At 56.6% G+C, this 27879-nt stretch overlaps 1 protein-coding gene across 1 annotated transcript; it reads left to right on the top strand.

The window, feature by feature from the left end:
- The first annotated feature begins 1576 nt into the window (after nt 1–1576).
- On the top strand, nt 1577–9516 carry TMED3 (transmembrane p24 trafficking protein 3). Its single transcript, XM_047846819.1, has 3 exons — nt 1577–1833; nt 3145–3393; nt 8707–9516. The coding sequence occupies exons 1-3, from the start codon at nt 1648–1650 to the stop codon at nt 8941–8943; spliced, it is 672 nt and encodes a 223-aa protein (XP_047702775.1). The 5' UTR covers nt 1577–1647; the 3' UTR covers nt 8944–9516.
- Nucleotides 9517–27879: the final 18363 nt, after the last annotated feature.

Below are 27879 nucleotides of genomic sequence, written 5' to 3'. Positions count from 1 at the left end.
CTGTTTAATTAAACCTCCTGAGCTTCTGTTTCTTCTTTGTCAAAGGGGGAATAATAACACTTTTTTTTGTTTGTTTTTGCATGGCCGCTCGTGCAGATTAATTAATGCAAAATACATGAAGTGTGTGAGCAGCTAACACTGCAGGCCGGCACCTTGTAGGTGCTGAATGGTAGCTGTAAAGATTGCTGTTATGCAAACTTTTTAAAGTTAACACTTTCTTCATCCTTAGATTTTATTCTTCAAGGTTATATCCTGTTTCCTTTGACTTCACTTTGTTTGAGCAGCCTTCCTGGCAGCTTGCTAGACTGGTCCCCTCCTAACTACCTCGCTGTGACGTATTCCCCTGTTTTATTCATGTCCCTCCCAAGGTAGTAACACAGATGTGCTCTGATCAGTGCCTGAGACAGTGTGACAGTTACTGCCTTCCACCCCGTAGGTGCTGTGACAGTTCTGTTCCTTCATTAACCCCCAGGGGGCGAGTCAGGCCTCCTTGCTCAGTTGGTGCATTTCCACTCTTACCCTCAGCTAAGTGTTGTTGAGGCTCAGGCTTCGAATGCCGTGGCCTGAGCTATGGCCGTGTCAGGCTTCCCGCCTCTGAGCTTATGCAGGTGTTTTCTTGGAACTTAAACACAGGACTTAACATTTAACCTGGCAAAATTTCTTGTGAATCTTAGCACCGCAGCTGGCCAAGGTCATCTTAGTCTTCTTACATCTGTCATTTGCTTCTTCCCTCGGTGCATCTAGATGAAATGATTATTTCTTACATGTTTTTTCCATATACATATGTATCGATATATATGCATATATTGATATCGATATATATATACATATATATGTGTGTATATATATGTATATGTATGTATACACACACACACACACACACACACACACACACACATATCAGTTACTAAAAATTAAAGTGCCACAGGACAGAACCAGGGAAAGAGCCTCAAGGCACACCACAACATACCTTCTCTGAGCCTGGTACAGAGTCATCAAATATGACATTACCCGTTCTTATTGCTTTGACGGAGCTTCGCACGTTAATTCACGGCCAGATGTGCCCCGCGGCGGTACACTTCCCTGTCGTCCACGTGGGGGTCTATATGGGCTGTACGATTCTTTGCGGAAATCAGGATACACATGTGATAACGCTGTCCCGAAAAATTCTTTACTGAGTAGCCAGACCACAGTCGGTGTCTTTTCTGTTTTACCTGCTCTTAGAATATCAAAACCCTGTAGTAGCGATTATGCAAGATATCTTCTTAGGCCAATGGTAATGGATAAGGCAGTAAGTCAATTTCCCCGCTTTCGTGGTTTTGAGAAGGCAAAGGAAAGAAAGAAAGAGCGTTTTATCCCAGGAGAACCTTCGCCTTGTCCTGATAGCCCAGACATCTGAGTGGCTGAGCGCAGCCTCAGTGGCCCCAGGGTGCGGGGCTCCCGCGGAGCGCGCCCGCCTGCCCCGCCCCCAGCCCTCCAGCCAAGCGGGGCGCCGCCGGGGGAGGGGGCGTGGCCTTCCCGGCGGAGCCAGCGCGCACGCGCAGCAGGGAAGGGGCGGGGCGCCTTCCCCGGAAGCGCCGCCTGGGCGCCACGTCCGCGCCCAGCGCCCGGCAGCCGCCGCCCCGGCCGGGACCGGACCGGAGCGCCATGGGCCCCGCGGGCGCGCGTCCCGGCTCCCCGCCGTCGCCACCGCTGCTGCTGCTGCTGCTGCTGCTCCTGCTCCGGGCCGAGCGGCCGCGGGGCGCCGAGCTCACCTTCGAGCTGCCCGACAGCGCCAAGCAGTGCTTCCACGAGGACGTGGAGCGGGGCGCCAAGTTCTCCCTGGACTACCAGGTGAGGCCGCGCCCCCACGGGCGGCACTGCGGGCGGGCCGGGAGGCAGCGCTCCCGGCCCGCCTCGTCCCGCGTGTACTCCAGCACGGCAGTGGGGGCGGGAGGTGGGTTCGTGGTCGTACTCCCCGCTTCTCCAGGGTTTACAGGCGGAGGCGGGGTGAGCGCAGGGGTGGGGACAATGCGCAGTGTTTACCAGCAAGCAGTCCTGTTGTGGCCATATGCTGCCGCTCCTGCACTCCCGCCTCCTCCCACAGACCGCCCGGCGCACGGGTGGGGACTGGTCTCGGGTGAGGGATCTGCCCCGGAGGTTTAGTGGGCAGATCTGGGGTTGGGGTGCCAGTGGGAATCCTCCCCAGACGGCCACCTGCCCGTGGACACCTGCTCCCAGGCATTCCCGGGATGAGGTGGCGTGAGCAAGCAGGAGTGAGGCAGGCCCTTCATGGGTCCTCTCTGGCCAGAGCCACTGCAGGAGGCTTGTGCCTGGGGACAACATGGTGTGGGATGGCCTCTGGGTCGCTGGTATGGCCACTTTGACATCTCTGTGGACAACATGCAAATTGTGTCTGGGTTAACAGCACCCCCCCCCTCCCCCGTACAATCACTAAAAACCGGTCATTATGAGGCTGGAGGGGCCTGGGAGGTGGTCTGGTCACTGCTAGGGCAGAAATGCCCTGTCAGAGATGGTCACCTTGATTTCGGCACCTCCAGCAGCAGGGGGCCGACCACTTATAAAGGAAATCCTCCCATCTGCCCAAAGAAGAACTTTGGAAGTAGATGTAGGCCGCTGACTGTGTCCCTCGATGGACGTTGGTTATAGCCGATGACCACCTGTGTGATTTTGCCCAATGCCCATCTTGTCACTCTTATGTTTATAGAGAGTTTGAACTGTGTCATTCCCAAGGACCCTCCCACCTCTGATGGCCACCGGGTCTATGAGCACTCTAATCTGTATTTGCTTTTTGCGTTTGATCAGTAATAATATTAACATTCACTAGACCCGTCTGGCAATTTACTTGATCTCAGAGCCTCAGTTTCCTCTTCTGTAAAAGAGGAAGGATTAAGCTCATTGTGCCCTTGCAGCACAAAACCTTGGGAAGTCGGGCAGACGGGCATTCAAATCTTAGCCCTGTCCCTTTCTAGCAGTGTGGCCATGGCGGATTTACTTAACCTCTCCCAACCTCAGCGTCGTCCCCAGGACGACCGAGAGCATCCCGGCACCTGTTCTAGGAAGTTCACGGTGGCCGGTCGGCATTGCACGTGCGCTGGTTGCCCCACTGGTAAAGCAGACGGTGGGTGTCTCTCTGGTTGTCAGGTCATTACCGGAGGCCACTATGACGTGGACTGCTACGTGGAGGACCCCCTGGGAAAGACCATCTACAGGGAAACCAAGAAGCGGTACGACAGCTTCACGCACCGGGCCGAGGTCAAGGGCGTTTATCAGTTTTGCTTCAGCAATGAGTTCTCCACCTTCTCTCACAAGACCGTCTACTTTGACTTCCAAGTGGGCGACGAGCCCCCCATCCTCCCAGACATGGGGAACAGGGTCACGGCCCTCACCCAGGTGAGTGGACGTCGGCGGCCGCGGGCCGGGCTCCGCCTTCAGCCCATTCCTCCTCCCCTCGGGTCCTGGCCGGCACTCAGTCGCCCCGCCCCCAGCTCCCGGCCTGCGTGGCTCTGTGTTGGCCTCACCTCCTCCTGCGCTCAGTCCTAAAGGACACGGTCCCCCTTGTGCTCTCCCTCTGCGTTGTTTCGCCGGATCCTCTGGAATTTCCGTGTTCCCACCGGCCTTTCAAACGGCGTTGCTTGGGAGGCGTCCATGCCTGCCCCCCCCCCGCCACCCCTGCATGTACAGTGTGTGTGCGTCATCAAGACCGAACGCCTGCTTCGTACGGTGTGTTGTCAGGGCCACGTGAGCTGCGACAGCCACGTATCGGTGGCTTAACCCTGTGGCAGATCTTTTCTCACTCAAGCGGTAACCTAGGTTGGTGGAGAGCTTTCCTGCAGGGACTGACGTAGGAATCCAGGGTGCTGTCTGGTGGGCTCCCTGCTCCATTCCTCTGGGCTCTGAGCAGACTTCCCTCTGGAAGTCCCGCCCCGCCTGCTTCTTCAGACCCCCGGCCCGGGAGTCACTCGCCGCACTTCTGCTCAGCCCGTCGTTGCCAGGTGTCCCGCGGCCCCCTGGATGCCGGGAGGGCTGGCAGAGACAGTCTGCTTGGGCAGCGGACTCGCGGCCAGGGCCCCACACATTCTGGAAGAGAATCGGGGATAGATGGTCATGCGTGGGCTCTCGGGGCCAGTGACAGACTGAGCCCAGGCTCCTTCGTCAGTCTCCCTCCTGCCCCTCACGCGCAGTGCAGGCTCTCGGCTTCCCGAGGCCCGCCCAGCAACCCGTGCCCTTTACCCTGGTATCCCCTGCCCCCAGTCGTGGCGTGTGGCACAGACTTGCCGCATGACTGCGTGGCGGGGCCCAGGGGACCCCGCAAGACAGGATTGACCGTCGGGGCTGCGCTGCTCCTGATCCAAAACCAGAGCGTCTAAGTCTCCAGCGGGGCCAGGTCGCCTTCTGGGCGGCCTCTCGGTGGTCACGTGGTCACCCGCTCCCTTCCTCTGTGGCTCTGACCGTGGGTTCGTCTGCCCTCCCTGAGCAGATGGGGGTTACCGCCACCCAGTCCGGGGTGTGGCCTGACCACGTACGGCTGTTGCAACGTAAGTTTATTAAAATGAAATTAAAAACTCGTTTCCTCGTTGGCTGCGTAGCCACATTTCCGGGGCCCAGCAGTCACAGGTGGCCAGTGGCCACGCGTGGCAGGTTCCGCCAGACGGCCCTGGGTCTGAGCCTGGCCTCGTGACCTGTGGCGTGTCCTGGGTGGGAGGTCTCACAGCCCGTACTCTTGGGAGTTCTGTGGCTCACCGACGAAACAGCCTCCGTGCTGACGATGTGGTAACTCTGGAAGCGGAGCCGAAGGTCTCCCCCTCTAACCGGTGGAAGACAGATCGGGTAGAGAAAAGGCTTAATGGTGGTCACTGCGATCGAGAAATCCTTTCCTGGAGGCTTAGAATTAGATTTGGTTTTCTTGCAGGAAACTGATTACACACCCCCTTCTGCGTGGCCAGATCTCCTGTTTTCTGCTGCCCAGCCTCCAGAGGGGGTCCCTTCCCCTGGTACCTCTGACCACCCCGCCTGCCCCCACCCCCAGCCTTGAGCACCGTCTGTCTGTGTCTACACCTGAGAGCCTGGCTCCTGTGTGGTGGGCATTTCCTGTGTGCTGGTACCAGCTGGCAGCAGGCTGAGATGTGTGGCCATGTCAGTTAGCCACGGGGCGCTGCGGTCAGAGCTGTGGTTTAAGGGACGGCTCTCGGGAGGGGCCGGCAGGTGCACGTCCCTCCCCAGACCTTGTTTTCTTGGCGTGGCTTGGATCCCCCATTGGCCCTGGCTCTTTTCTCACACCCTCTGCCTCCCCCCCCCCCCCCCCCACCTCTTCCAGCACAGCGGTGGGCCAGAGGCCATGTTTTCTGGCCCCCGAATCCAAACTCTGATGGAAGAGCGGGATCCAGAGTGACCAAGGTCCAGGCCGGGGCTAAGGCCACGGGGACTTGTCTCCAGCTTGGGTCCCAGCCTGACCAGGCTCCCAGGAGAGGGCAGGGGCCGGGAGGGTGCCCCTGGGGCGGCCGAACTTCCTGAGAGTCCAGGCAGATCCCAGCAGAGGCTGAAGGTTTTCCAGCGGAGGTCAGAGGCCCCGGGCCACTCACTGGTGTTCCAGGGAGGATTAAAGGTTCTCCCACCTCTGCTCTGAGGCCAGCTCGTGCTTCCCTGGCTCCGAGCTCTTGAAGTCTGTAAGGACCCGAGTGCTCCTGTCCGTGGGGGCCCCGTGGACAGGCTGGGGGACCTTGCTGGTGGTTGCAGGCTGAAGACAGGAGCATCGCCAGGCGGGACAGACAGGGTGAGACGCTGGTGTGGCAGCAGAGGAAGGGGATGGTCCCAGGAGGGGGACGGATCGGGGTGTCTCCAGGGAGCAACTGTCACAAGACAGCAGTGACTGGAAACCCCGGGAGGCTCCCGGATTCCAGCCAGGGAACCAGCCAGGGCGAAGCCACACTCCAGCCCAGGGGGCCCAGGGCCCTGAGAAAACAGGGTTCTTGGAAGCAGAAGGGATTCCGCAGGGTAGGAAGCAGGCTGGACGGGTTTCCTAACGGAAAGCTCGTGGTCACGGGCTGTGCACTGGCACAGGCGAGGGTCCCAGTGATGGGGACGTAATGTGCCTTTCTGGGCAGGAGGTGCTTCGGGGGGGTGTGTGCATCATGTACTGTGTTGCCTCTGGGTCCCCGTGGCCTTGATGCTGGGAGAGCTACGTTCCCGCCCGTTGCTGCTTTACCCTCTGGGACCTGATCTGAGACCTTCCTGTGAAGCCACCGCCGCCCTCTTCTCAGAACCGCGGTGCTGTCTCTGGCCTGTGGGTGGGACGCGGCCTCCGACGTGGCGCCTCGCACGGCGGACCCGACGTGTCCTCTGCCTCGGGCCTCTGCACCTGTGACTTCAGGGTCCTCCCTGTCTCTCTTCCTCTTCCCTCCCTCCTTTTCCAGTGATTCTGGGCCCTGGGAGGAGCCTGCACCTGCCGACCTGCACTGCTGAGCCCCCCAGCCAGGCCCAGGGCCCAGGGAGCGCCCGCTCCGAGTCTCTGAATGAGCATGGGACGGACCGAAGCGTAGAGGGTGGAATTCTAGCCCGGAAACCCACGTGGGCCCTTTGCTCGTGCTTAAAGGCAAAGTCTGTGTGTGCATGCATAGTGAGTGTGTGTGCGTGTGCAGGTCCCACAGGTGCGCATGCCTACGTGTGCATCCCCGGCCCCCGCTGATCTCAAGGACAACCCGAACCTGCTTGTGGCGGGGCCCTCGGTGCCCTCGTCTGTCCGCCGCTCTGCCCTGTCTTGCCCGCAGAACCACAGTGACCAGTGCAGCTGGACTAGAGAGGCTTCCAGAAATGCCGTGTCGTGATTTGGCCTGGACACAGGCTTGCAGAGTAGCCTGACCCCATGCCGCGGCCTCCTTCCTAGCCCTTCCTAGCCCTTATCCTCTGTTCATTCTGTGATGGTGGACGCGCCTTTGTGAGCTCCAGAAGTGTCACCTGAAGAGCTGGGGCGGGGGTGGGGGGTTTCAGCGCCTACGAATGCCGCCGTGTGTCCGGCAGAGGTCTGTGCCCCTGGTGGTCCTCTTGTGGCTGGCATTTGGAGCCGGTTGACACATCAAGGAACTCCTTGGTGTCAGGAGCCCTTCCAGGATCAGGTGGCCGCTTCTCAGCGTCTGACGCCTGTAGGTACGAGCCGCCTACCAAGTGTGAGGCAGGTGACGACGCCGGGCGCCAGCCCGAGATGACAGGGTGTGCGGGTGTCCCCGAGAAAGTGGGTTTGTTACCCTGGATTCTGCCCTTTGAACTGCTGCCCTGTGGAGCTCCCCTAATTCCACCTGGGTGGCAGTGACCCTGTCGTTTCCTGTCTGGGTGGCACTTTGCAGCTCTTCCCATGGACCCGGGTGACAGCAGCCGCCCGCGTGTCCACAGGAAACCGTAGCCCTGGCGGCAGACCAGTCATCGGGTGGACACGATATGTGGCCTTGGAAACTCCGGGGCCGAAAGGAGGCCTCGTCCTCCCTCGCGTGGCCTGGTGTGGCCCCTGCCGTGGCCCGGAGTGAACAGCCCGTGAGGCAACTAAGGGCGATGTTGCTTTTTGGCCACAGTCTCCTATTTGCCTCCCGGAAACAGTTCCATATGTGACACAAGGGTGGGTGTTGGGGCTCAGTCAGGCGGTGGCTCCGTGGCTCGGTCTCCCCTCCCTTCCTGCGCTCACGGTGTGGACAGTTCACCTCTGCGCTTTGGGGACCGAAGCAGGTGTCTCCGGGACGTGTTGCGAGCTTCTCTGGCCTTGTTGGGATAGAATCTTCTAGGTTTTGGATAAATGCGTGTCCTAGGTCACCTGTGAGTGAGCCTCATGACCACCGCGGGCTTGTGACTCCCTTCGTGGCGTAACCGAGTGTCCGAAGCGGACCACGTGCACCTCAGTGCCGCAGGCGGGCGGTCCGGGCCATGCGGGTCCCCAGGCTGGGTTGGGGTGAGGCCGGGGATCAGCTTCCGCGCTCGCCAGACTGTTGGCGGGTTCGGGTCCTTGTCGGCTGTTGTGCCCCGGCCCCCAGAGACCTCCTCCGGTCCCCGCACGTGCCTGTGTCCTCTAGGGTGGCAGCTGGAGCTCTGCTCCCTTTCAGCGGCTCCTGTGGTCAGGTCAGGTGCTGGGGTGGTGGCTGTGGCGTGAGGGTGGCCGTGCCGTGTGACCTAGTCACAGCTCATCGTGTCGTGGGAGTCGGGCAGGTGTGGGGGAGGGGGAAGGGATTCAAGGTTCTGCCTCAGTACGTGGAGCCGGGTGAAGGGGGTCCCACGTGAGCGTGTGTGTGTAAGCGTGCGCGTTCATGTGTGCGGTTGGGTGTGTGTGCATACACGAGAGGGGTGTCTTCCCGTGCCTGTGTGTGTACAGGAACAGGCCCCCACGACTGTGACTCGCGTCTCTGACCTCGGGCAGGTCACACGGCCTCTTGGAGCCTCAGTTTTCTCATCTGTGTGCGGGGCCAGCGGTCAGTCAGGCCTCCTACCAGCGGGGTGGCGGTCCCCGCCCGCCACTGTCCCGAATGTTAGGTGAGACCCAGGGCTGCGTTCGAAGGCCTAGGCTCGGGACTCAGACACGCGGGCTCCGCTCCTGACTCCGCCACCTCCTAATCGGAGCCTCGGGTGCCGGCGGCTCAGGGGACGTGGCCCGGGTGTCAGCGTGGGCCGTGTGCGGATTGCACGCTCCTCTCGGGGTTAGAACGTGACTGCTCTTCTCCTCCCGCCCAGATGGAGTCGGCCTGTGTGACCATCCACGAGGCCCTGAAGACGGTGATTGACTCCCAGACGCATTACCGGCTCCGCGAGGCCCAGGACCGGGCGCGGGCGGAGGAGCTGAACAGCCGGGTCTCGTACTGGTCTGTCGGCGAGACCGTCGCCCTGTTCCTGGTCAGTTTCAGCCAGGTGCTGCTGCTGAAAAGCTTCTTCACGGAGAAGCGGCCCGCCCCCCGGGTGGCACACTCCTAGTCCCTGTGCCCCGCCCCCAGCCCGGAGCTGCCCTCCTAGGTCACGGGCTCCTGCTGGGCCGGAGGCAGAGCCGCCCGGGGAGGGGCGGTCGGAGGGGGGGGGCACCGAGCTCCCAGGTGCCCGTTCCCGGTGTCCCGGCGGCCGGCGCCCACAGAGCCCGGTGACGGGGACGCATCTGACTGCGTTACGTGTGCGACACCGAGAAGAGCGAGTGGTCAGGCTGAGACTGGCCGCTGTGCAGGGCCACAGGAAGTGAGCCGCGTCTGACCAGAGGAGGCTCCTGGGGCGGCTCCGGGCGCTCCCTCTGCCCCATGGTGCCCGGGTCATCCGGCCCGTGTGTGTCCAGGCCTCTGTGCGGAAGAAGGGGCTCTTTAGTCTGCTTCCCTCTGTGGAGCTGTCTGTGCCTGGAGAAGCCGGGCCCCGGGGCGGGCGGCTTTGCAGAAATTTCCCGTCCCGGGTGAGTAGAGGTGCCCGCCGTGGAAGCGGGAGGAAACCGGTGGCCGGTGCCCTCGGTCGGCTGTATCTCCCCGGAGGCAGCACGTGGTTTAATAAAAACGAAGCCTGAGCACCGTGGAGACCTGTGCCTGTATTTCTTTGCCCTGAAGCAGCTTACAGACGAATGGGGGCTGTGGGCGCCCGTGCAGAGGGCGTGATGGAGCAAGGCTGCCCTCGCGGGGTGTGCGGGGTCTGTGTGCAGGCGTGCGCAGACCGCAGGTAAATCTCCCAGGCGAGCGGAAGCAGCGACTAGGGACTTGGTTACTTTGTTGCCTCAGACTCGGGAGGTCACTGAGGAAGCAGCGTCATCATGTGGTCCGGACAGAGGGGCCGAGAACAGGGAGAAGACGGGGAGTGGCTGTGCTACGTGCCATTTCAGCAGCCACGGCGTCTGCTTAAAACCCAAGTCAGACCGTGTCATTCTGGGTCACCACCTGCCCATGGCTCCACAGGTCACTCGGGTCACGGCAGAGTCCTCGCTGTGGGCCGGGAGATCCCGCATCATCGGCGTACCGGCTGCCCTGCTCCCCTCTCTCACTCCACCCAGGTCTCCTTGCTGTTCCTATCACACACTGGGCCTTGCCTCTGCCCCAGGGCCTTTGCACATGCCGTTTCCAATTAGAACACCATCTCTCTGACACCTGCATGGCCTCCTTTTGGCTAGATGTCACATTAGCAGCAAGATCTACCCTAACGACTCCATTCGAGATGGCAGCCTCTCACCTGCCCTGGCCTCCTCGTCTCCCTGTCCCTGCTTTTCTTCGGAGCTAGTTTTGTCACCACTGACGCATACATGTACTTGTCTGCTTGTTGTCCTTCTTACGCCACTACATGTAAACTCCATGCCGTGTCCTTGGTCCCTAGAATAGCGCCTGCCACGTACTGAGGTCTTAATACGTTATTCGTTACTGAATGTATAGCATTGCCTGTTGGTAAGAAGTTAATGCATTACTGATCACCTGTCTCCGTAATAGCTCTCGAAGGAAGATCCGATGTTTGCCTTAAAGTACCTCTACCAAGAAATCCGAAGCCCGCGCCGTCTGGCAGGTGTGAACGCGTCGTGGGCGAGGTGCACTGGAACACGTCACGTGGAAACGAAGCTCCGTGAGGCTTACTTAGCTTAGTTGAAAGATAAATACTGCTTATCTGTGCCTATGTCCCTGATGGCATTTCCTCTCCCTTATTTAAAAAATTAATGCCCCGCTCAACTTAAAGCAGGACAGAGGTGGGGAGGAAGGAAATGACAGGTGTTGCAGATTCCGCGAAGTGAGGGTCAGAACAGAGCTCTGGATACACGGAAGCCCCGGGGCGGGCAGCCCGGGAAGAGGCCGCCGCCCTCCGACCGTGTAGGTGGGTCTGCAGGTGGAGGCGTGCGTGTGTGTCTTCCAGCCCCGCGTGAGACCACGTGAGTGAATGTGCCCCGCGCAGCGCTGGGCTCAGACCTGCCGATTCCCTCTTTCGTCACTCTCTCCAACAAGACGAGTAAATAAACCAGACGTAATGGTACCTGAGAGGCTTCGAACGTCAAAATCTAAATGTGAAAACGTACAGCCAGCCGTTCGCGGCGTTCCTTGCGGGGCGGACGTTCAGCAGCTTGCAGTGGCTTGTCACCGGATGTCCCTGCCCGGGTGCTGTGCTCATGTGACGGGTCCTTGATTCTGCCGGTCACGGACAAGCCTTGCAAAACTTGATGGGAAACGGTTGCCTGCCTGAGGCCAGCGAGGGCGGCAGAGCACAGACGGGGCCATTCCGCTTTCTAGGAAGCTTCTGTGTGTCCGGGGGTTCGTGTGAGAGACCCAGGGGCTACAGGAGGAAGTGCCCCGCGTGTGAATTCCCAGAGGGCACCTGGCCTGCTGGAGAGGAGGCCGCTGCTGCCGCGACTCTCGGGGGCGCCCACAGACCACGCTGTTCACGCTCCCTCTTGGAGTGCGAGACCACGTTTGTTTTAACAAGTCACGTCTCTTGCTAGTCGTGTCCCTTGCGGAGGGAAGGAGGCCCAGGTAGGTGAGGGGGCTGGGGGACAGGGGTCCCAGCTCTGCCGGACAGCCTTCAGAAGGGTGTCTGGCTTCTCCCGTGGCTTGCCCTCGCAGAGCATCTATGTGAGCTGCGTGTCCTTTTCATTCTTGACTTGTCATGTTTTAGGCAGTTGAAGTATTAACTGTAGTCTCTCTAATTGGCCACACAGGGCAGCTCATCTTAACAGGACTGGTTCTCAGGCGGGTGCGACCCTGGGGTGGGGGGACTGCATGTGTGAAGCGATCCTCGGTTTGTGCGTTTTACAGCCAGCGCTCACGGACGCGCTGGGTGTGTTGCACTCGGACCGGCAGCTGGAGGCTGCACAACAGGGGAGCGTGTGCGTGTGTGTGTGCGTGCGATACGTGTGTGCGTGTGCACGGTGTGTGTCTTAGTTTGCGTGCGTGTAAGCACGTGCGTGGTACGCATGTACGGGCCTGTGTGTAAGAGTAGGCTGACCCATCCCGTGCCCTCTTCAGGGCGGTGACCTGGCGAGCGGCCATCCTCCAGACGCGGCCTGCAGGGACTACGGAAGCAGGCAGGGCGCGAGCATCCGAGGAAGCGTTCTGTGCCCGCGACCTCGGGGAGGTGGAACAGCGTGTGGAGGAGCGGGAAGGGGCCGGGGCCGGGCCGGCACTGACGAGGGGACTTGGAGGACGGACCAAGGCCCCGTGCCCGCCTGTCCTGCCTGTCGGCCCGAGGCCACCAGGGCCCCCCGGAGGTCAGGAAGCCGGGACCAGCGGCCTGAACGGCGAGCCTGTGGGGCGAGGGCACGGCAGACCCGACTGGCGAGCGGCTGATGGAGACGGGTTCCAGCTGCCCCCGGGCGTCCCCTCTTCCCTGCCGTGTCCCCGCTAGTACCCGGGGCGGGGGGTTAAAGTGCCGTGTGAACAACCTGTCAGGTCCTGCTCTGCGCTGCGATTCTGCGTCCGGGGCGCCCTCCTCCCTCCTCGACTCTCCGGGAAGACGCCGACCAGGGCCTGGCCTTGGCTTCTGGTCGTGCACGTTCCCAGGCCCGGGGAGCCTGAGCGCGCAGGCCGGGCAAACAGGGCCCGAGGGTCGCACGAAGCCACGCGACACGCCGTGGTGGGGGGGGTCACTAAGGAATCTACTCCTGAAATCGTTGTTGCGCTATATGCTAACTAATTTGGGTGTAAATTTAAAAAAAGTAAAAAATAAGATAGAAGGACATGTAACCGATTAAACAGAAACTCTCAGACAAAAGCGTGAGCTCCAAGTACATTTCCTTTAACAGACGGAGAGACGCGGACATTCAAAAAAGGACGAAAAAAACTTGCCAGGAAAATACGCAGCAGACGAGGAGGTTACAACCCCGGCATCTGGCAAAACCCCGTTCAGGCCAAGTGTCCCCCAACAGGAGAGTGACGCGTAATCGTGACACAGTGACACGTGCACGCGTCCGCCTCCGTCCCCGGGTCCAGGCTCAGCTGCCGAGCCCCTTGTGGTTCCCCAAGCGATCAGAGCACCAGGAACCTCTTGTTCTGGTACTTGGTCTTGACCCTGGGTCCCGACACGGCGCTCCTGGATCCTTTGTTCTAACGCGGCTGGGGATTTAGGAAATAATCCTAATCACGGCCACCGTGGAAGGAATCACTCTCCGCTCTTCCCGTGAGCAAACCCAAGTGGGAGACGCTTGGTGTGTGTCCCTCATTTAGCTCTCCAAATGGCTTTCTGACGCGGGGACTCTCCACGTTCCTGTTTTACAGTGGGGGAACTGAGGCACGGATCATTTACTCAGGTTTTCCCAAAGCCGTCCGGCCAGTACGAGTAAACTGAGGGATGCTCTTTACTTCTCTCAAGAGGCTCTGAAAGATAAATGGCTTGGTAAAACCCATTCCTGGTGAAAGCTTTGGATGAAGGAGTAGTTGGTCGGGGGTGAGGAAGGGTCGCAGGGGAATGTGGCTCAGGCTGGAGCTGCTGATTCTGTCCTTTGTGAATGTGGTGCCACCGAGGGGGGGACGTTTCTCCCAGACTGTATGTGTTTGAGAAACGGAGACACAGACACGACGGGACTTTCCGTAGGTTTGCCGTGAGAACTGGCTCTCACGCTTACGGACGCTGAGAAGTCCCTGCGTCTGCCAGATGCAAGCCGGCGAAACCAGGAGAGCCAGAGGTGGTATTTGGTCTGAGGCCCAGGGGTCTGTGGTGGAAACCCAGGCCCGAGTCAGAGCCCGGGAACAAAGAGCCTGACGTCTGCGGGCGGGGGAGGACGGGTGTCGGGCTCGAGCAGAGGCACAGTCACCCTTCAGCCCGGTGAGCAAGGTACCGGGCACCGGGCGTGGAGTCGGGCGGGACCCCCGGTCCAGCCGCCCCTGGCCGTGTGCGGCCACTCAGGGTGACCCACTGCTGGGCTGGAGGTCTTCCGTCTGCGGTGAGAGTGAAGTCCCCGAAGGGAAGTGGCGTGAACGCACACTGTTCCCAGTCAGCGCTGCTCCAACTGCTGTGTTTAGTTCCTTGATGACTTTTCCCGGAAACACGCAGGGCGTTTCCTTTTCTGAGGCCTGCCGCGATATGAGGAATGACCACAAGAGGTCAGGATGGAAACGCCAGTAAGGCTCACCTTGGCTCTGAGGGCTGGGCTGGTTCTCAGCACAAGGAAACGTGTCTCTGCAGAACCTCCGTTCAGAACCTCCCAGCGAAGGCACTTTTCAATTCTCCCACTTGAAACTGGGATGATGCACGTTTGCTGCGGCGAATGGTCACATCAGAGAGTAGCTTGGGTGCAGCTGGAGGTGTGGGAGGAGGTGGAGGAGGAGGAGGAGTTGATGGAGGAGGAGGACGTGGATGTGGAGGAGGTGGAGGCAGAGGAAGAGGAGAAGGCGGGAGGAGGAGGAGGAGGTGGAGGAGCAGAAGGTAGAGGAGGTGGAGGAGGAGGAGGAAGTAGAGGAGGAGGAGGAGGAGGAGGAGGAGGTGGAAGAGGAGGAGATGGAGGAGGAGGTGGAGGAGGAGGAGGTGGAGGAGGAGAAGGCAGAGGAGGTGGAGGAGGAGGAGGAGGAGGAGGAGGAGGAGGAGAAGGAGGTGGAGGAGGAGGTGGAGGTCGAGGAGGAGGTGGAGGAGGAGGAGGAGGAGGAGGAGGTGGAGGAGGAGGAGGTGGAGGCAGAATGACATCAGTAAGAAAGCAAATCCTGGGGCGCCTGGGTGACTCATTGTTATGTGTCCGATTTCAGCTCATGATCTGAGGTTCATGACTTCGAGCCCTGCATCTGGCTCTGTGCCGACAGCTTGGAGCCTGGAGCCTGTTTCAGATTCTGTGTCTTCTTCTCTCTCTGCCCCTTCCCCGCTCTGTCTCTGTCTCTGTCTCTGTCTCTGTCTCTCTCAAGTAAATAAGTAAATAAACATTGGGGCGCCTGGGGGGCTCAGTCGGTTGAGTGTCCGACTTCGGCTCAGGTCATGATCTCACAGTTTCTGGGTTCGAGCCCCGCATCGGGCTCTGTGCTGACGGCTCAGAGCCTGGATCCTGCTTCGGATTCTGTGTCTCCCGCTTTTTCTGCCCCTCCCCCCCCCCCGTGTCTCTCTCAAGTATAAACACACATTAGAAAAGTCACTCATTCGTGCATCCACGGATTCACTGAGCCGCGTGATGACAGGGGTCCAGGCTCGAGGCAGGCCATGGCTCGGGGAAGCCAGGACTTGGGCTGGCCAGAGCGCGGGGGCGGGGACACAGGTGCACGAGGGGCAGTGAGGAGGGAGAGGCAGGTGAGGGCCAGCAGAACAGTCTAGGCCACCGTAAGAGAGGGTTGGGCTTCACCCTCGGAGGGCTTTTAGGGACAGGCTTTGGGAGGGTCACTGGCTCCCCCTCGCCAGGCGGATGGAGGAGAGTGGTGCACCCCGTGTGGAGCGCCACCCGCCGTGCCCAGGGGGCTGGAGAAGAGGGTTGTGGACGCTCGTTGGCTCCTGCTCCCTCGCCACACGCCGACGGGACGTCATGCCTGCCCCAGCACGGGCTCATCTCCACGCGAGAGGCTTGTGTCCTTCTGTCTCAGGGATGAGCAACCAGAGGCAGGAGCTCGTGATCGATGCCAGTGGTTCTCGACGGGGAGAACCGTGACCCTGGGGGGACACTTGGGGGCTGCCCCCTTGGCAGTGTCTGGACGTACTTTTGGTTGTCACAAGTGGGGAGGAGGCATCCGGGGGCGGGGGTCCAGGATGCCACTGAACATGCATCCAGCAGTGCAAAGGCAGCCTCCACAGCAAAGCCGTGGACCCCAAAATGCCAGGGGTGCCTGGGTTGACAAGCCCTGGGTCTATCCAAGGATACAGGATAAAAGGGAAGAAACACTGGGGAAAACAGACTGAAAATGGAAAACACCAACAATGTTGGCATGGGGCAGATAAAAATTGTGACCAAACGTGTCATTAACATATTAAAAACAAGGAAGTCATTGCCTCTACAAAGATTTTGAAGCAGAGATACAAGCTGTGAAACCAGCGTAAAAGAACTAACCTCAAGTGTTTCTGACACGCAGACACAGGTAGGGGGGTAAACTCCCCTATTTGAAGGTAAAGCGTTGCCCGGCTCACAGAGCCAAGATCTCGCACAGTCTGCGCGGCGTGTGCAAGCTGTGGCCCGTCAGAAACACCACCAGAGCCCCCGGTTACCGGCAGACTTGGGAACGGAAGGGTTGGCAAAGGGGTACCGTGAGGATAAAAACAAACGTGAAAAGGAAGTGATGCTCACAGCTTTGAGACAAGAAGCAGCTCCTCTCTGCTTCCTGCTTCCTGCCCAGCAGTTTCCAGAGAGGCAAACACTTGAAGCCTTGGCTTGGGAGGGGGTCCTCCTACTTATGATACAATGTCCAGAAGGAGAAAGAAGGGAGTCCCGCTGCACGGATGTCTAGATTGTCGCACGGTAAAACCCGTTTGCGTGCTTTAAGGAGAACCCAAGACAGACTGGGAGAGATTCAGGGGGCAACTCGTAACCATAAGGACAACAGTCCCAGTCAATTGAGTAATCGATTCGGTGACCACTTATTGAACATCTATGTGCTGTGCACTGCTACGCGCTGGGGAGGTAATAACATGGAAACAAACTTCCTGCCCTCGCGAAGTTTACGTTCTCCAGAACAGTCTCGACACAGACGACCCAGTAAATACGTGTGAGGTCAGGTCGCGATGGTGCGGTGAAGACAGGTCACGTGGGGTGTGCGGTAATGGAGTGAGACAGGAATTAGTGGGGCTGGGTTCAAGGATAGGCTCACTGATGAGATGGCATTTGCGCAGGAACGTTCCAGCTGGAAGAGCAAGTGCAAAGGCCCTGAGGCAGAGTTTCAGGGCACGTTTGGGGAACATCGGAATAGAACGATAGGTGTGCCAGTGAGCAGGGGGGCTAGCGGGACAGCTCAGGAGACCGTCTGGGTCACGGTGAGACTACGTTCTTTATGCACAAGTGAGGCGGGAAGCCAGCACGGAGGTAGCATAGTCAAATTGTTCTTCTGCAGTTTTGAGTTTTAAATGTTCTTATTTTGGAATGATTGTAAGTTCACGGGAAGTTGCAGAAGGAGCACAGAACAGCCAAATCCGGAGCCCCTGACGACACCCCGTGCCGGTGAGAACGCGGAGGAGCAGAAAGTCTCGTTCGTCGCTGGAGGGGACGTGGTGCGGCCACCCCGGGACACAGCGTGGCGGTTCCCACAAAACCCCACACGTGACCCAGCGCCTTCGTGGCTCGGCATTAACCCCAAGGAATAGACAAATCGGGTCCACGCGAGAACCTGCGCACGACCATCTGCAGCACATTTAGTCGTAATCGCCAAAACTCGGAGCAGCCAAGATGCCCTTCTGTGGGTGATGGATAAACTCTGGTCCATCCAGACAACGGAATATCATTCGGCATCAGCGGGAAATGAGCGGAAGAAGCCAGTCTGAAAGGCTCCCTGTTATGTGGTCCCAGCCACGTGACGTTCTGGGAAAGGCGAAACCGTGGAAACATACAAAGGTCAGTGGTGGCCGGGGTGGGAGTAAAAACACTCCATGGGGTCGTGACGGTGGGTTTATGCAGGCAGCATTTGTCTAGCCTCCTGGAACGCGTAATACCACCGGGAGCGAACCCCAGGGTAAACCGTGGATTTGGGGTGGTGACAGTGTGTACGTGTGGGCTCGTCCTCGGTAAAAGTGTAGTCAGTCCTGCCGGCGAGTGTTTTGATGATGCGGAGGCTGCATGTATGTGGAGGCAGACGCATGTGGGGAATCTCTGTTTTCCTCTCAATTTTGTTGCGAACCTAAAATTTCTAAAAAAAAAAAAAAAAAAAATCTCAAAAAAAGTAGTTTTAGGAGAGATCTGATATCCGCTCCTGTCAGTTTCTGTCAATGGTAACGTCTTAGGTGGTGACCGGAAAGTTCTGGAACCATCAGTGCCACGTGTCCTATCCCACACGCAGCTCCACGGAGCCACCACCACGGAGATCTCCCCGCCGGAGCCCCTTGTACCACTGCCTCCCTCCACCGTCCCTAACCCCTGGCAACCACTTACCTGCCATTTTGAGGGTGGTCCGTAAAGGGAATCATGCAGTTTACCGAGATCGGCCTTTCTCACTCCGCGTAACGCCCTAGAGACTCCCGAGGTTGCCGTGTGTCTTCATAGTCCGTTCCGTGTGATTGCCGTGTGGCAAGGGCCCCATGGCACGTGTGTACCACGTGTAGTGAGTCACACGCCGAGGGACACTGGGCTCTTTCCCGGGTCGGGCTTTTTCAAACAGAACTGCTGGGAACATTCCTGTTTGGGTTGGATTGTCTTCCAGATATGATCTGGCTGCCGTGTGGCTGGATGGGGGGGTAGGAGCCACGGCAGGGGTCCGGGCAGAGGTGGCCGTGGCTTCGGCAGGTGGAGGGACGGGCTCGGGGTGGATCCGAGGCAGGAGAGGAAGAAGGGAGGAGTCGAGGACAGCTTCACGACGTTGTAGGACTGGGTGCAAAGTTGTCCCGTTTTCTCGTGGGCCTGCCCGTGGGAAGGAGAGTTTTCGGGTAGGGGCCGTGGGGGCAGACCCAGGGCGCGGTGTTGGCCGTGTTGAGTCTGGGGTCCCTACGAGCTACCCAGTGAGATGGGGTCCTGACGGCCGTGCCCGGGGCAGTCAGGCCGGAGAGGCCCCTGCGGGGTTCACACACGCGAGGATGGCCGTGTGCTGATGCGGCCATAGGGTGCGTGTGGATGGAAAAGCAGGTCTGGGGGTGCCTGGGTGGTGCAGTCGGTTAAGCGTCCGACTTCAGCCAGGTCACGATCTCGCGGTCCGTGAGTTCGAGCCCCGCGTCGGGCTCTGGGCTGACGGCTCGGAGTCTGGAGCCTGTTTCCGATTCTGTGTCTCCCTCTCTCTCTGCCCCTCCCCCGTTCATGCTCTGTCTCTCTCTGTCCCAAAAATAAATAAATGTTGAAAAGCAGGTCTGATCCTGCAGACCTCCAACGTGCAGGGGCTGAGAAGGTCAGAGCAGAGAAGTGCCTTTTTTGTTCACACCAAATCCCTGACAGGTTCCAGGATTAGTTCCAGATTCCGTATCTGCTTGTTGAAAAGACGGGAGAAAAATCTTTAATAAGTAGAGCTTCAAAATAGATTACTTGTCCTCTCTTCCCCCGGAAATATACTTCATAGACTGAAATGGGAAATTGATTTAAAAATACACATCCTGGACACAGTTATGTGGCTCAGACCACTGATTCCATTTTCTGACGATAGACCTTCTCAGGACCTGGTTTCACCCTGTTCCCAGACTCTCCAAGATGGCACTCCGGGAGGTCGGAAGGTGGGTGTTCCCATGGTGCCCCGATCTCTGCCGAACATTCCAGCCTCGCTCACCAGCCGCGGGTCCAGCCATCTTTCAGGAGACAGACTCTGCCCGGCACCGGAATGTAGGACGTCCTGTGGTCAGTCCCAAATCAGTACCATCCCAGACGCACGGGAGCGGGGGAGTGCGTGAGACGTTCCCTAATGTGTCAGCACTCCTTTCGAGAGCTGATTTTTCTTCCTGCAGTTAAGCCCAAGGAAAGAAAGGAAAAGCCATGGTTTTAGAAGAAACAAAGTGTGGAAAACCCAAGGTAATTAACTAAAAATCTATTAGAACTAATAATAATAAGTGGGCTATTTAAAAATATATACAAAACCGATACTTTCTTACAAAGCGAGGAGAGCTGTTTCGAAAACGTAATGGTAAAGATTCCCAATTACCGTAACGACAAAAATTTTACCTATTTTACTGCCAGAGGAAAAAGTTTTTTAAAATGTGCAGGAGCTTTATGAAGAAAATAATTTTATCAACAGCCAAAAAGAAGGTTTCAAAACGTGGTCCCATTTGGGAATCAAAGTGCACACACACATTTTTGCAAAGATGAAAATCCAGAGAGAATATCCTCAAGACAGCACCGTGTTTCTCGATGGCAGATCACGTGTCATTTAGAGATCTTGTGTTGTGTTTTCCTCATCTACATCTTCTATTTTTATTAATTAACTAATTAAATTTAATTTATTTTTTAAATATAACTTATTGTCACGTTAGCTAACATACAGTATATACAGTGTGCTCTTGGCTTCGGGAGTAGATTCCCATGATTCATCGCTTACATGCAACACCCAGTGCTCATCCCGACAGGTGCCCTCCTCAGTGCCCATCTCCCATTTTCCCATTTACCCTGCCCTTCCCATCAACCCTCAGTTTGTTCTCTGTATTTAAGAGTCTCTTATGGTTTGCCTCCCTCTCTGTTTGAAACTATTTTTTTCCCCTTCCCTTCCCCCCATGGTCTTCTGTTAAGTTTCTCAGGATCCACATATGAGTGAAAACATATGATGTCTGTCTTTCTCTGCCTGACATATCTCACTTAGCATAATGCCCTCCAGTTCCATCCACATTGCTACAAATGGCAGGATTTCATTCTTTCTCGTTGCCGAATAGTATTCCGTTGCATACATAAATCACCTCTTCTTTATCTATTCATCCATCGATGGACATGTAGGCTCTTTCTGTACTTTGGCTACTGTTGAAAGGGCTGCAAACGTTGGGGGGCATGTGCCCCTTCGAGTCAGCACTCCTGTATCCCTTGGATAAATACCTAGTAGTGCAATTGCTGGGTCGTAGGGTAGTTCTATTTTAAATTTTTTGAGGAACCTCCACACTGTTCCAGAGCGACTGCACCAGTTTGCATTCCCACCAACAGTGGAAGAGGGTTCCGTTTCTCTGCACCCTAGCCAACATCTGTTGTTTCCTCAGTTGTTAATTTTGGCCACTCTGACTGGTGTGAGGTGGTATCTCAGTGTGGTTTTGATTTGTATTTCCCTGATGATGAGTGATGTTGAGCATTTTTTCATGTGTTGGTTGGCCATCTGGATGTCTTCTTTGGAGAAGTGTCTGTTCATGTCTTTTGCCCATTTCTTTGCCGGATTACTTGTTTTTCGGGTGTTGAGTTTTGCTTTTATAAAGTGAACACATTATTGCATAACAGGATAAAATCTAGAAGAGGAAGAAGTCAAATCACTACCTTAAGCAAAGCCCGATGAGGCCACTGCCTCACTTTCATCCACCCCCAGATCCGCACATTGTCACCTGGTTCTTCCCGTGGTGCAGCTGCCAACCTCTCTGGGAGAAGGAGTGACCCGGCTTTCTCACGGATCCTCGCCTGGAGGATTAGGAATCTCATTTGGAAGCTTGTGTTTGGTACCGCAGACGGTGGGCCGGCCCCTCCGTTTCCCCTGCTCAAGCCTGAAGCCACCGTGAAGAACCCAACCTTGGGAGAGGAACCCTCGTGACAGCTGGGATGTGTTTTCCGGAATTTCAGGGGTTAGGGCTCTTGGCTTCTCAGACGGTAGGAATGTGTGAAACTGTTCGTTTGCCTGATACAAAGGCCCCAGTGTTGCCATTCATTTCTGTCCCAAAAATGAAAGTTACGATTTGGTTGTTCTTGGTCAGAGAAGGGTGGGAGAGGGAAGCAGGGAGAGAGAGGGAGAGAGAAATGGCCAGAAGACCCTGTCCCCTTGACCAGCAGCCTCCTCGAGTGCGGTGACGCCAGCCAGTCAGACCCTAGGGAAGATTTCTGCACAGAGGGTAGGCCCGGGACATTCCCGTTCCCTGCCACATAAGACCTGGGCATGAGGCTCGGACCACGTGGCTCCCCGTGGACGCTCTGACAGCCAGTGGCCGGCCCTCAGCTGTGGCTAAGAGCAAGCCAGCTGGCCTCTTGGCCTGTTACTCCTGGCTTCACATTCCCTGTAAACGCACTCCAGCGACAAGAAGAGAAAGACACACTCAAGGGAAGGCACAGGAAGGGAAGGGGGTCTCCTTGCAGGAAGCCCCAGACCCTCTCACCGCCCACTACAGGGGCAGGACGGGAGCAGGGAAAGGAGACTGCACACAGCACCGTCCCTGTGGAGACCAGAGCTCTGCTCCCTGGCTTTACTTTGGTTCATTCTGGTCTTTCTGTGGGAAGGACTTAGGTCGGGGTGGAGAGGCCACGGCACACATTTCGTAACCTCCGTCCACGAGTCACTTTCTTACTCGAACAGCCAAGGCTGCGATGGGCCAGGACAGGGACCAGGATGGTATTGCTTCCTTCGCGCCCCCCGCCCCGGGCCTCGTACCTCCCCGTTACCAGCGATACAGGCAGTCAGCCTCTGCCAGTAGCCCATTGCCGAGCACCCCAGGGTCCTCTGAAACGAGCTGGAATTTATATCAACTAAGTAAACAATGTACGTTGAGACCAGGAAGTCAGCCGTGATATACCTGCTGGGATTATTCAGCTTCTCCGTGAAGACACAGCTCACCGGTGTGCAGACAGCTGCCTGTGGGTGCCTATGGGCTAATCCCTAAATCGGGAGGTGGTGGGCTGGCCACACCGGGGTCTTGGGAGGGTCACCTGCAGCCCAGGATCCAGGTGGTACGTTGGTGAGGTGGCTGGCCTGGCTGGGGACGTGGGTTCTATGCAAGAGAATGCCACACCAGCTCACCCGTGTGGCTCAAGCCAGAAGGAAGGTTTTCAGGGTCCCAGAAAACCCGTTTGCCATCAGGGGCCGGACTCCAGTCCTGGGGGTACCAGAGGCTCAAACCAGATGCCCCCCACCACCGGCACCCGTTCTTTGACCTGGCTTGACCACTCCAGCGTCCCGCACTGGGAGGCTAGCACACTCCAATCCTCGCCACGGGGACGGCCAGGTTTGATGTCACGAGAGGAGATGCCAGCCATCCCCCTCCTTGGTTTGGGCTCAGGGTCTGGGGTGGGGTCCCGGCAGGTGTGTGTCATCAAGAAGATCAGCTTCAGGGAGCTGGCCTTGACCCTCACCTGCCTGGCTCATCGCCCCTTCTCTGAGCCCGTCTTTAACCTTTTCCGACTGGGGTTTTTGGGGAAGTATCTGCTGCCCACGTCATAGCTGTGTTTGTATGGATTAACTAGCTGAATGTTTGAGAAAATGCAATAGACTTTTTATATATATTTTCTAATGTTTATTTAGTTTTGAGAGACCGAGCATGAGCGGGGAAGGGGCAGAGAGAGAGGGAGACACAGAATCAAAGGTAGGTTCCAGGCTCCAAGCTGTCAGCACAGAGCTCGACGTGGGGCTCAAACTCACGGACTGTGAGATTATGACCTGAGCCCAAGTCAGACGCTTAACTGACTGGGCCACCCAGGTGCCCCTGTTATTTTTAATTGAAGTATAGTGACACACAATGTTATATTAGTTTTGGGTGTGCAACACAGTGATTCAACAATCCCACACGACACGAAATGCTCCCCAAACCACCTGTCACCATACAGTGTTACTATAATGTTGACTCTATTCCCTGTGCTGTATTTTTCACCCCCGCGACTTATTTATTTTATGACTGGACGGTTACGCCTCTTCATCCCCTTCGCGTATTTTGCCCATCCCCCCACCCCTCCCCTCTGGCAGGGGAGCCTTGTTTGCTCGTCTGTTTTACAGATTCCACATTTGAGTGAAATCATACGGTATTTGTCTTTCTCAGACTTACTTCACTTAGCGTTACACTCTCTAGATGCATCCACGTCGTTGCAAATGGCAGGACCTCATTCCTTTTTATGGCCGAGTAGAATTCTAGTGCGTGTATATAGCGTATCTTCTTTGTCTGTTCGTCAGTTGATGGACACGTGGGTGCTTCCACGTCTCGGCTACTGTAAACAACGCTGCTGGAAACAGAGGGGTGCTTTTCTCTTTTTGAATTAATATTTTCGTGTTCTTCACGTAAACACTCAGAAATGGAATGACTAGGTCATAGGGTAGTTCTATTTTTTAATTTTTCAGGACCCTCTGCACTGGTTTCCGCAGCGGCTGCTCTGATTTGCACCCAGGAGGGCCTTTTCTTCCTGCCTTGTGCGGACAGCACAGCGTCCCTGCATTTACTAGGGGTGTAATGGGGGGGACACGAGAGCGATGCCCCTGACCTTATATGTCAGAGCGACTGCTCCGGACACCCCGTGAGACACTCGGACAAATTGGATTCTGCCCGGGAGGAGAGACCAGGTAGAGGAGGAAGCTTGTGTAGCCAGAAGGAGAAAACAATGCAGTTCAGAACAGGAACAGGCTGTGTGTGCATTTGCACACTTAGACGGGACGTGGTGGAGATGGCGGTAGGATGGGAATCCAGGTGGGTCACGGTGGGTGGACGAGAGCTGAGGGAAGGATGGCCAAGAGCAGCATCCACAGTGAGCCCCCCGCCTCCCCGCCCCCAGGTATCTGGGGATTCGAATCTGCTCAGAAATTCACAGGACTGTTGGGCTGGGGCTGGGCGCTGGGTGGGCGCCACACGGAACAGGGGACGGGACCTGAGCCATGTTAACCATGTGTTAGAGCGCCGGGTTTGCATGGGTACCCTTGATCACGCTGTCGGAGGAAGCAGGGCTGTTTAGGTTGGTAAACGGCAGCTTCTGGGGTCACCTAGTTTCTGTCTCTAACTACCAACGGGATGTTGCCGAAGCACAAGAAAGAGTTCTGTGTAGACTCAAGGGCAAAAGAAAAGGGGAATTAACACCTACCGCTGTGGGTATTTGACGCTCCGGGTTCTGTAATGAGGGTGTTTGACGTTCCGGGTTCTGTAATGAGGCTGTTTGACTTTTCGGGTTCTGTGATGAGGGCTCACTGCTCACACTCGCAGCCGTATACCGTGGCCTGACGCTGCACCCTGGATATCCTTCCACGGCATGCAATCCGAGCGTCGCACCCACAGGGTTCCACGTGGGTTCCGGGTGTCCTGCGACACGGGTGTCCGCAGGAGGCAGCACCCTCAGCTCTGTGCACCTGACCCGTGTGCCGTGTGATGATGTCACTTCCTGTGTGTGCCGTGAGGTGGGAGACTGAGGGAGCGCTGGGTGAGCCGGTGTCGTCCCGGGTCGCACGAATTTGCGCGTACTGTCCCCCATGTTACATGCAGCTGATGTTTTTATCCAGTCCCTGCATCAGGCTCCACCTCCGCCACCCGCCAGCGGTGTGGATCGGGGAGACTCAGGTCTGCCCTGCCCGAGCTCCTTCTATCTAGAACAGGAGGACACCGAGTTTTGTCTCTCGTAATTCTGTGAGAACGAGTTGAGGTAACTCCGCCGAAAGCATCTCATTTTAAATTGTAAACCAGATAACGTTCGATGTTATGACCTACACATACTGTGCCCCCCTCGCTATTGAGCTGCTGGTCCCGAGTTATCTCAAGTGAAAGCCTTAGAAGGAACATGAGATTTCAGAACGAGCCAGGTTATCACATAAATACGGCAAACTCAATCACAAGCGTTAACCGCTTGCATCACGTAATTAGTAAAAGATCTCATTATCTGAAGATAAGATAACTGTAGGAATTAACAAAATTCCGTTTGGGGTCAGTGAGAAGGAGAACAAAAGTTTGCTGACGTCATGAACTCTGGCTTAGTTTACATGATTTATATTTATATTTATAGTTTTTACACGATTTCTAATTCCTGGAGAGCAAACGGGATACAGCAAACCACTCAACTTGTCAGAATTGGTGAACGCATTGAATATAATGGCAATGGGAGGTTTTGGGGGGACTTTACCAAACTATTTAAAGTTAACACAGAAGATTGATTTATGTGTGTGAATAGTTGTGGACATTTAAAAAAGAGGGAGAATGTGTGTTGTCACATAATCTACTATCTCAGAGTTACAGGCTGAAAACCGTGTGGCCGGGTGCCGACTGGTCAATGAAACCGTCTGGATTCGGGGGCAGGTGCACAGGACAGCTCATGGGGCAGGCCGCACTGGTCAGAAACACGTTTGATCAGATCACTGATCACAGATCACATGGCTGGATTTTGTGTCTCATACCTGCCATAGCTCAGCATAAATTCCAGGTGGATTTGAATGCTAAAAAAAAAAAAAAAAAAGGAAAGAAAAGAAAGAAAGAAAGAAAGAAAGAAAGAAAACCCCAGCAAACCCATAAAATCACTAGAAAGGAATACAGTTATCATTTATGTAACTTTTATTTTAGGAAGGGCTTTCTAACCATAAAAAAGGTAGGAATTCTAAGAGAAAAGACTGATCGAGCCAACTCGTAAGTTTTGCACCTTTTGTAAGTCAAATACCACAAACGACAAGCAGCATACCGGGAAAAGCTGCCTGCCCACAGCGTCACGAAGCAATGGCCGATACCTTCGTTCATAAGGAATGTTTACAATCTGCTTTTTAAAGACCTTGAAGCGAAAGCTGTCAGCAAAAGTCAGAAGAAGGTCATTCACAAAATACAGAAGCCAAGAAATACCTGGATGTGATTCAGCCCTCCTGAGGGTGAAGATCGTACCAAAGCACTGAGGTGTTTGCAGCTGGGCAGTAGGAACCGTACTGGAGAAAGCAGGTCTCCGTTTTCCGCAGTTTTAACGTGAAGCAAAGGCGCATCCGCCCGTTCCGCACCCCGACCCCCGTCCTCTCGTCTGTGCCTTCCGGAAGCCTGGTCACTGAGATCCCCAAAGCTGAGCACCCAGTGGCAGCCACATGGCTTGTAGGAGCAGAGCCCTCGGCTGGCTTCCATCACCTGACGCTCCGAGGTGATGATTAATATCCCGTCGGCCGTGTGACTGAGCACGGAGCCCCGGGGCCCCCCGCATTTGGCAGTCCAGCACCCCTTTGTGCATTTCATGGGCTGACCTTTTCTCTTCCTTCCTCCCTCCCTCTCTCTCTCTCTCTCTCTTTCTTTCTTTCCATGCATTTTTCCCCTTTCGCTAATCTCCAAGTGACTGTGTTTGCACCCGCAGGATGGTAACGCCCGGGCTGGGTGCAGACAGTAATGGTGGCTGGGTCAGTTTTCAGGAAGCACGGAACCAGCCTTGACCCCGATTTATGTGTTCCCTCAGACAAACTGGCTCTTGAACATTTGTGCAAAGGAGAGGCGGGGGGTGGATCTGTATTGCAGAATCGTTCGGCGGTGACCCCAGGCAGGGGTCCTCGTCAGGTGCCTGGAAGTCTGCCTGGGACAAATGTCATCTGCCCCGGGGGAGAGAGGCCGGGCACAGGGTTCCCATGGGACTAGAGGCTCCTGAACTCTGCAGCCAGAATGCCGCCTCCCAAAGTGTCTACCGCGTTCCAGCATCTGGTGTCTAAACTCAGGCCGCGTGGCACTCGCTCATGGGCTCCGCGTCGTGGGGGTAGCGGAGGGAGGGCCTGCCCCTCTGCGTTTCTCCACGGATGAGGGCAGTGCAGGGGCCTGCGTGCCTCATCACCCTGGCTCGTGTGTTTCCCCGATAAAACCTGTGCTTTGTGCTCATTCCGAGGGACCGGGTGGCGCATGGCCGCACCTCTCTCCACAGGAGGGGGGCCGCCCCTCAGCAGGTGTAATTCTCTGCAGAACAGGCCACGCACCTCGATATTCACAATGGACCCAATGCACGGTGATTGGCGTGGGGACCACGCTTGGGAAAAGCCCCGAGTGGCTCTTGGTCCTGGAGAAGGAAATAGGGATGGTCTTTGCGGACATTAATGATATTTAGCGATGGTCAAATGACATTATCGCTTTCATTTCTGTGTTTGTCACAAAGAAGACAAAAGTAAAATCTGCCGGGTTGCCAAGTTCCTCCACAAATAATTGGGTCCAGCCTCCTGGCTTGAATCCCCAGGTCCAGGCGGCTGAGAGGGGGTGTCAATAATACAGTATGTCCCAGGGGAAAGGACCCCTCGTTGGTCTCAACTTTCCAGGGCTGTCCCGGTTTCTGCAGTTCTTTACCTTGTCCCGAATCATATGCCCAAATACCAAACATTCAAAGATAAACAAAAATACACAGAGCTGGACCCGACTTTCACCTGTTACCCGGGAGTGGCGGGGTGGCATCAGCAGCTTTTGGAATCTGTCAGCGACCGTGACGGATCTGGGTCAGCGCTGCTGATGGGGACAGTGGCTGGCAGAAACGTGGCACGGGAGGGTCCTGGTGTGAATGGCGGTAGCCGCGAAGAGGGCTCTAGCAGACATGCGCTGTTGGAGTGGGGCTGG

The sequence above is a fragment of the Prionailurus viverrinus genome, unplaced genomic scaffold, assembly GCF_022837055.1.
Source record: "Prionailurus viverrinus isolate Anna unplaced genomic scaffold, UM_Priviv_1.0 scaffold_40, whole genome shotgun sequence".
NCBI lineage: Eukaryota > Metazoa > Chordata > Mammalia > Carnivora > Felidae > Prionailurus > Prionailurus viverrinus.
The sequence above is the reverse complement of the archived record's forward strand: the minus strand, read 5'-3'. Positions and strand labels throughout refer to the sequence as shown.

Excerpts from the sequence above, each read along its gene's own strand:
- TMED3 (XM_047846819.1), top strand. The coding sequence starts at position 1,648 with ATGGGCCCCGCGGGCGCGCGTCCCGGCTCCCCGCCGTCGCCACCGCTG. Across the intron at positions 1,834-3,144 it reads AGTTCTCCCTGGACTACCAG|GTCATTACCGGAGGCCACTA; the intron begins GTGAGGCCGCGC and ends TCTGGTTGTCAG. Across the intron at positions 3,394-8,706 it reads GGGTCACGGCCCTCACCCAG|ATGGAGTCGGCCTGTGTGAC; the intron begins GTGAGTGGACGT and ends CCTCCCGCCCAG.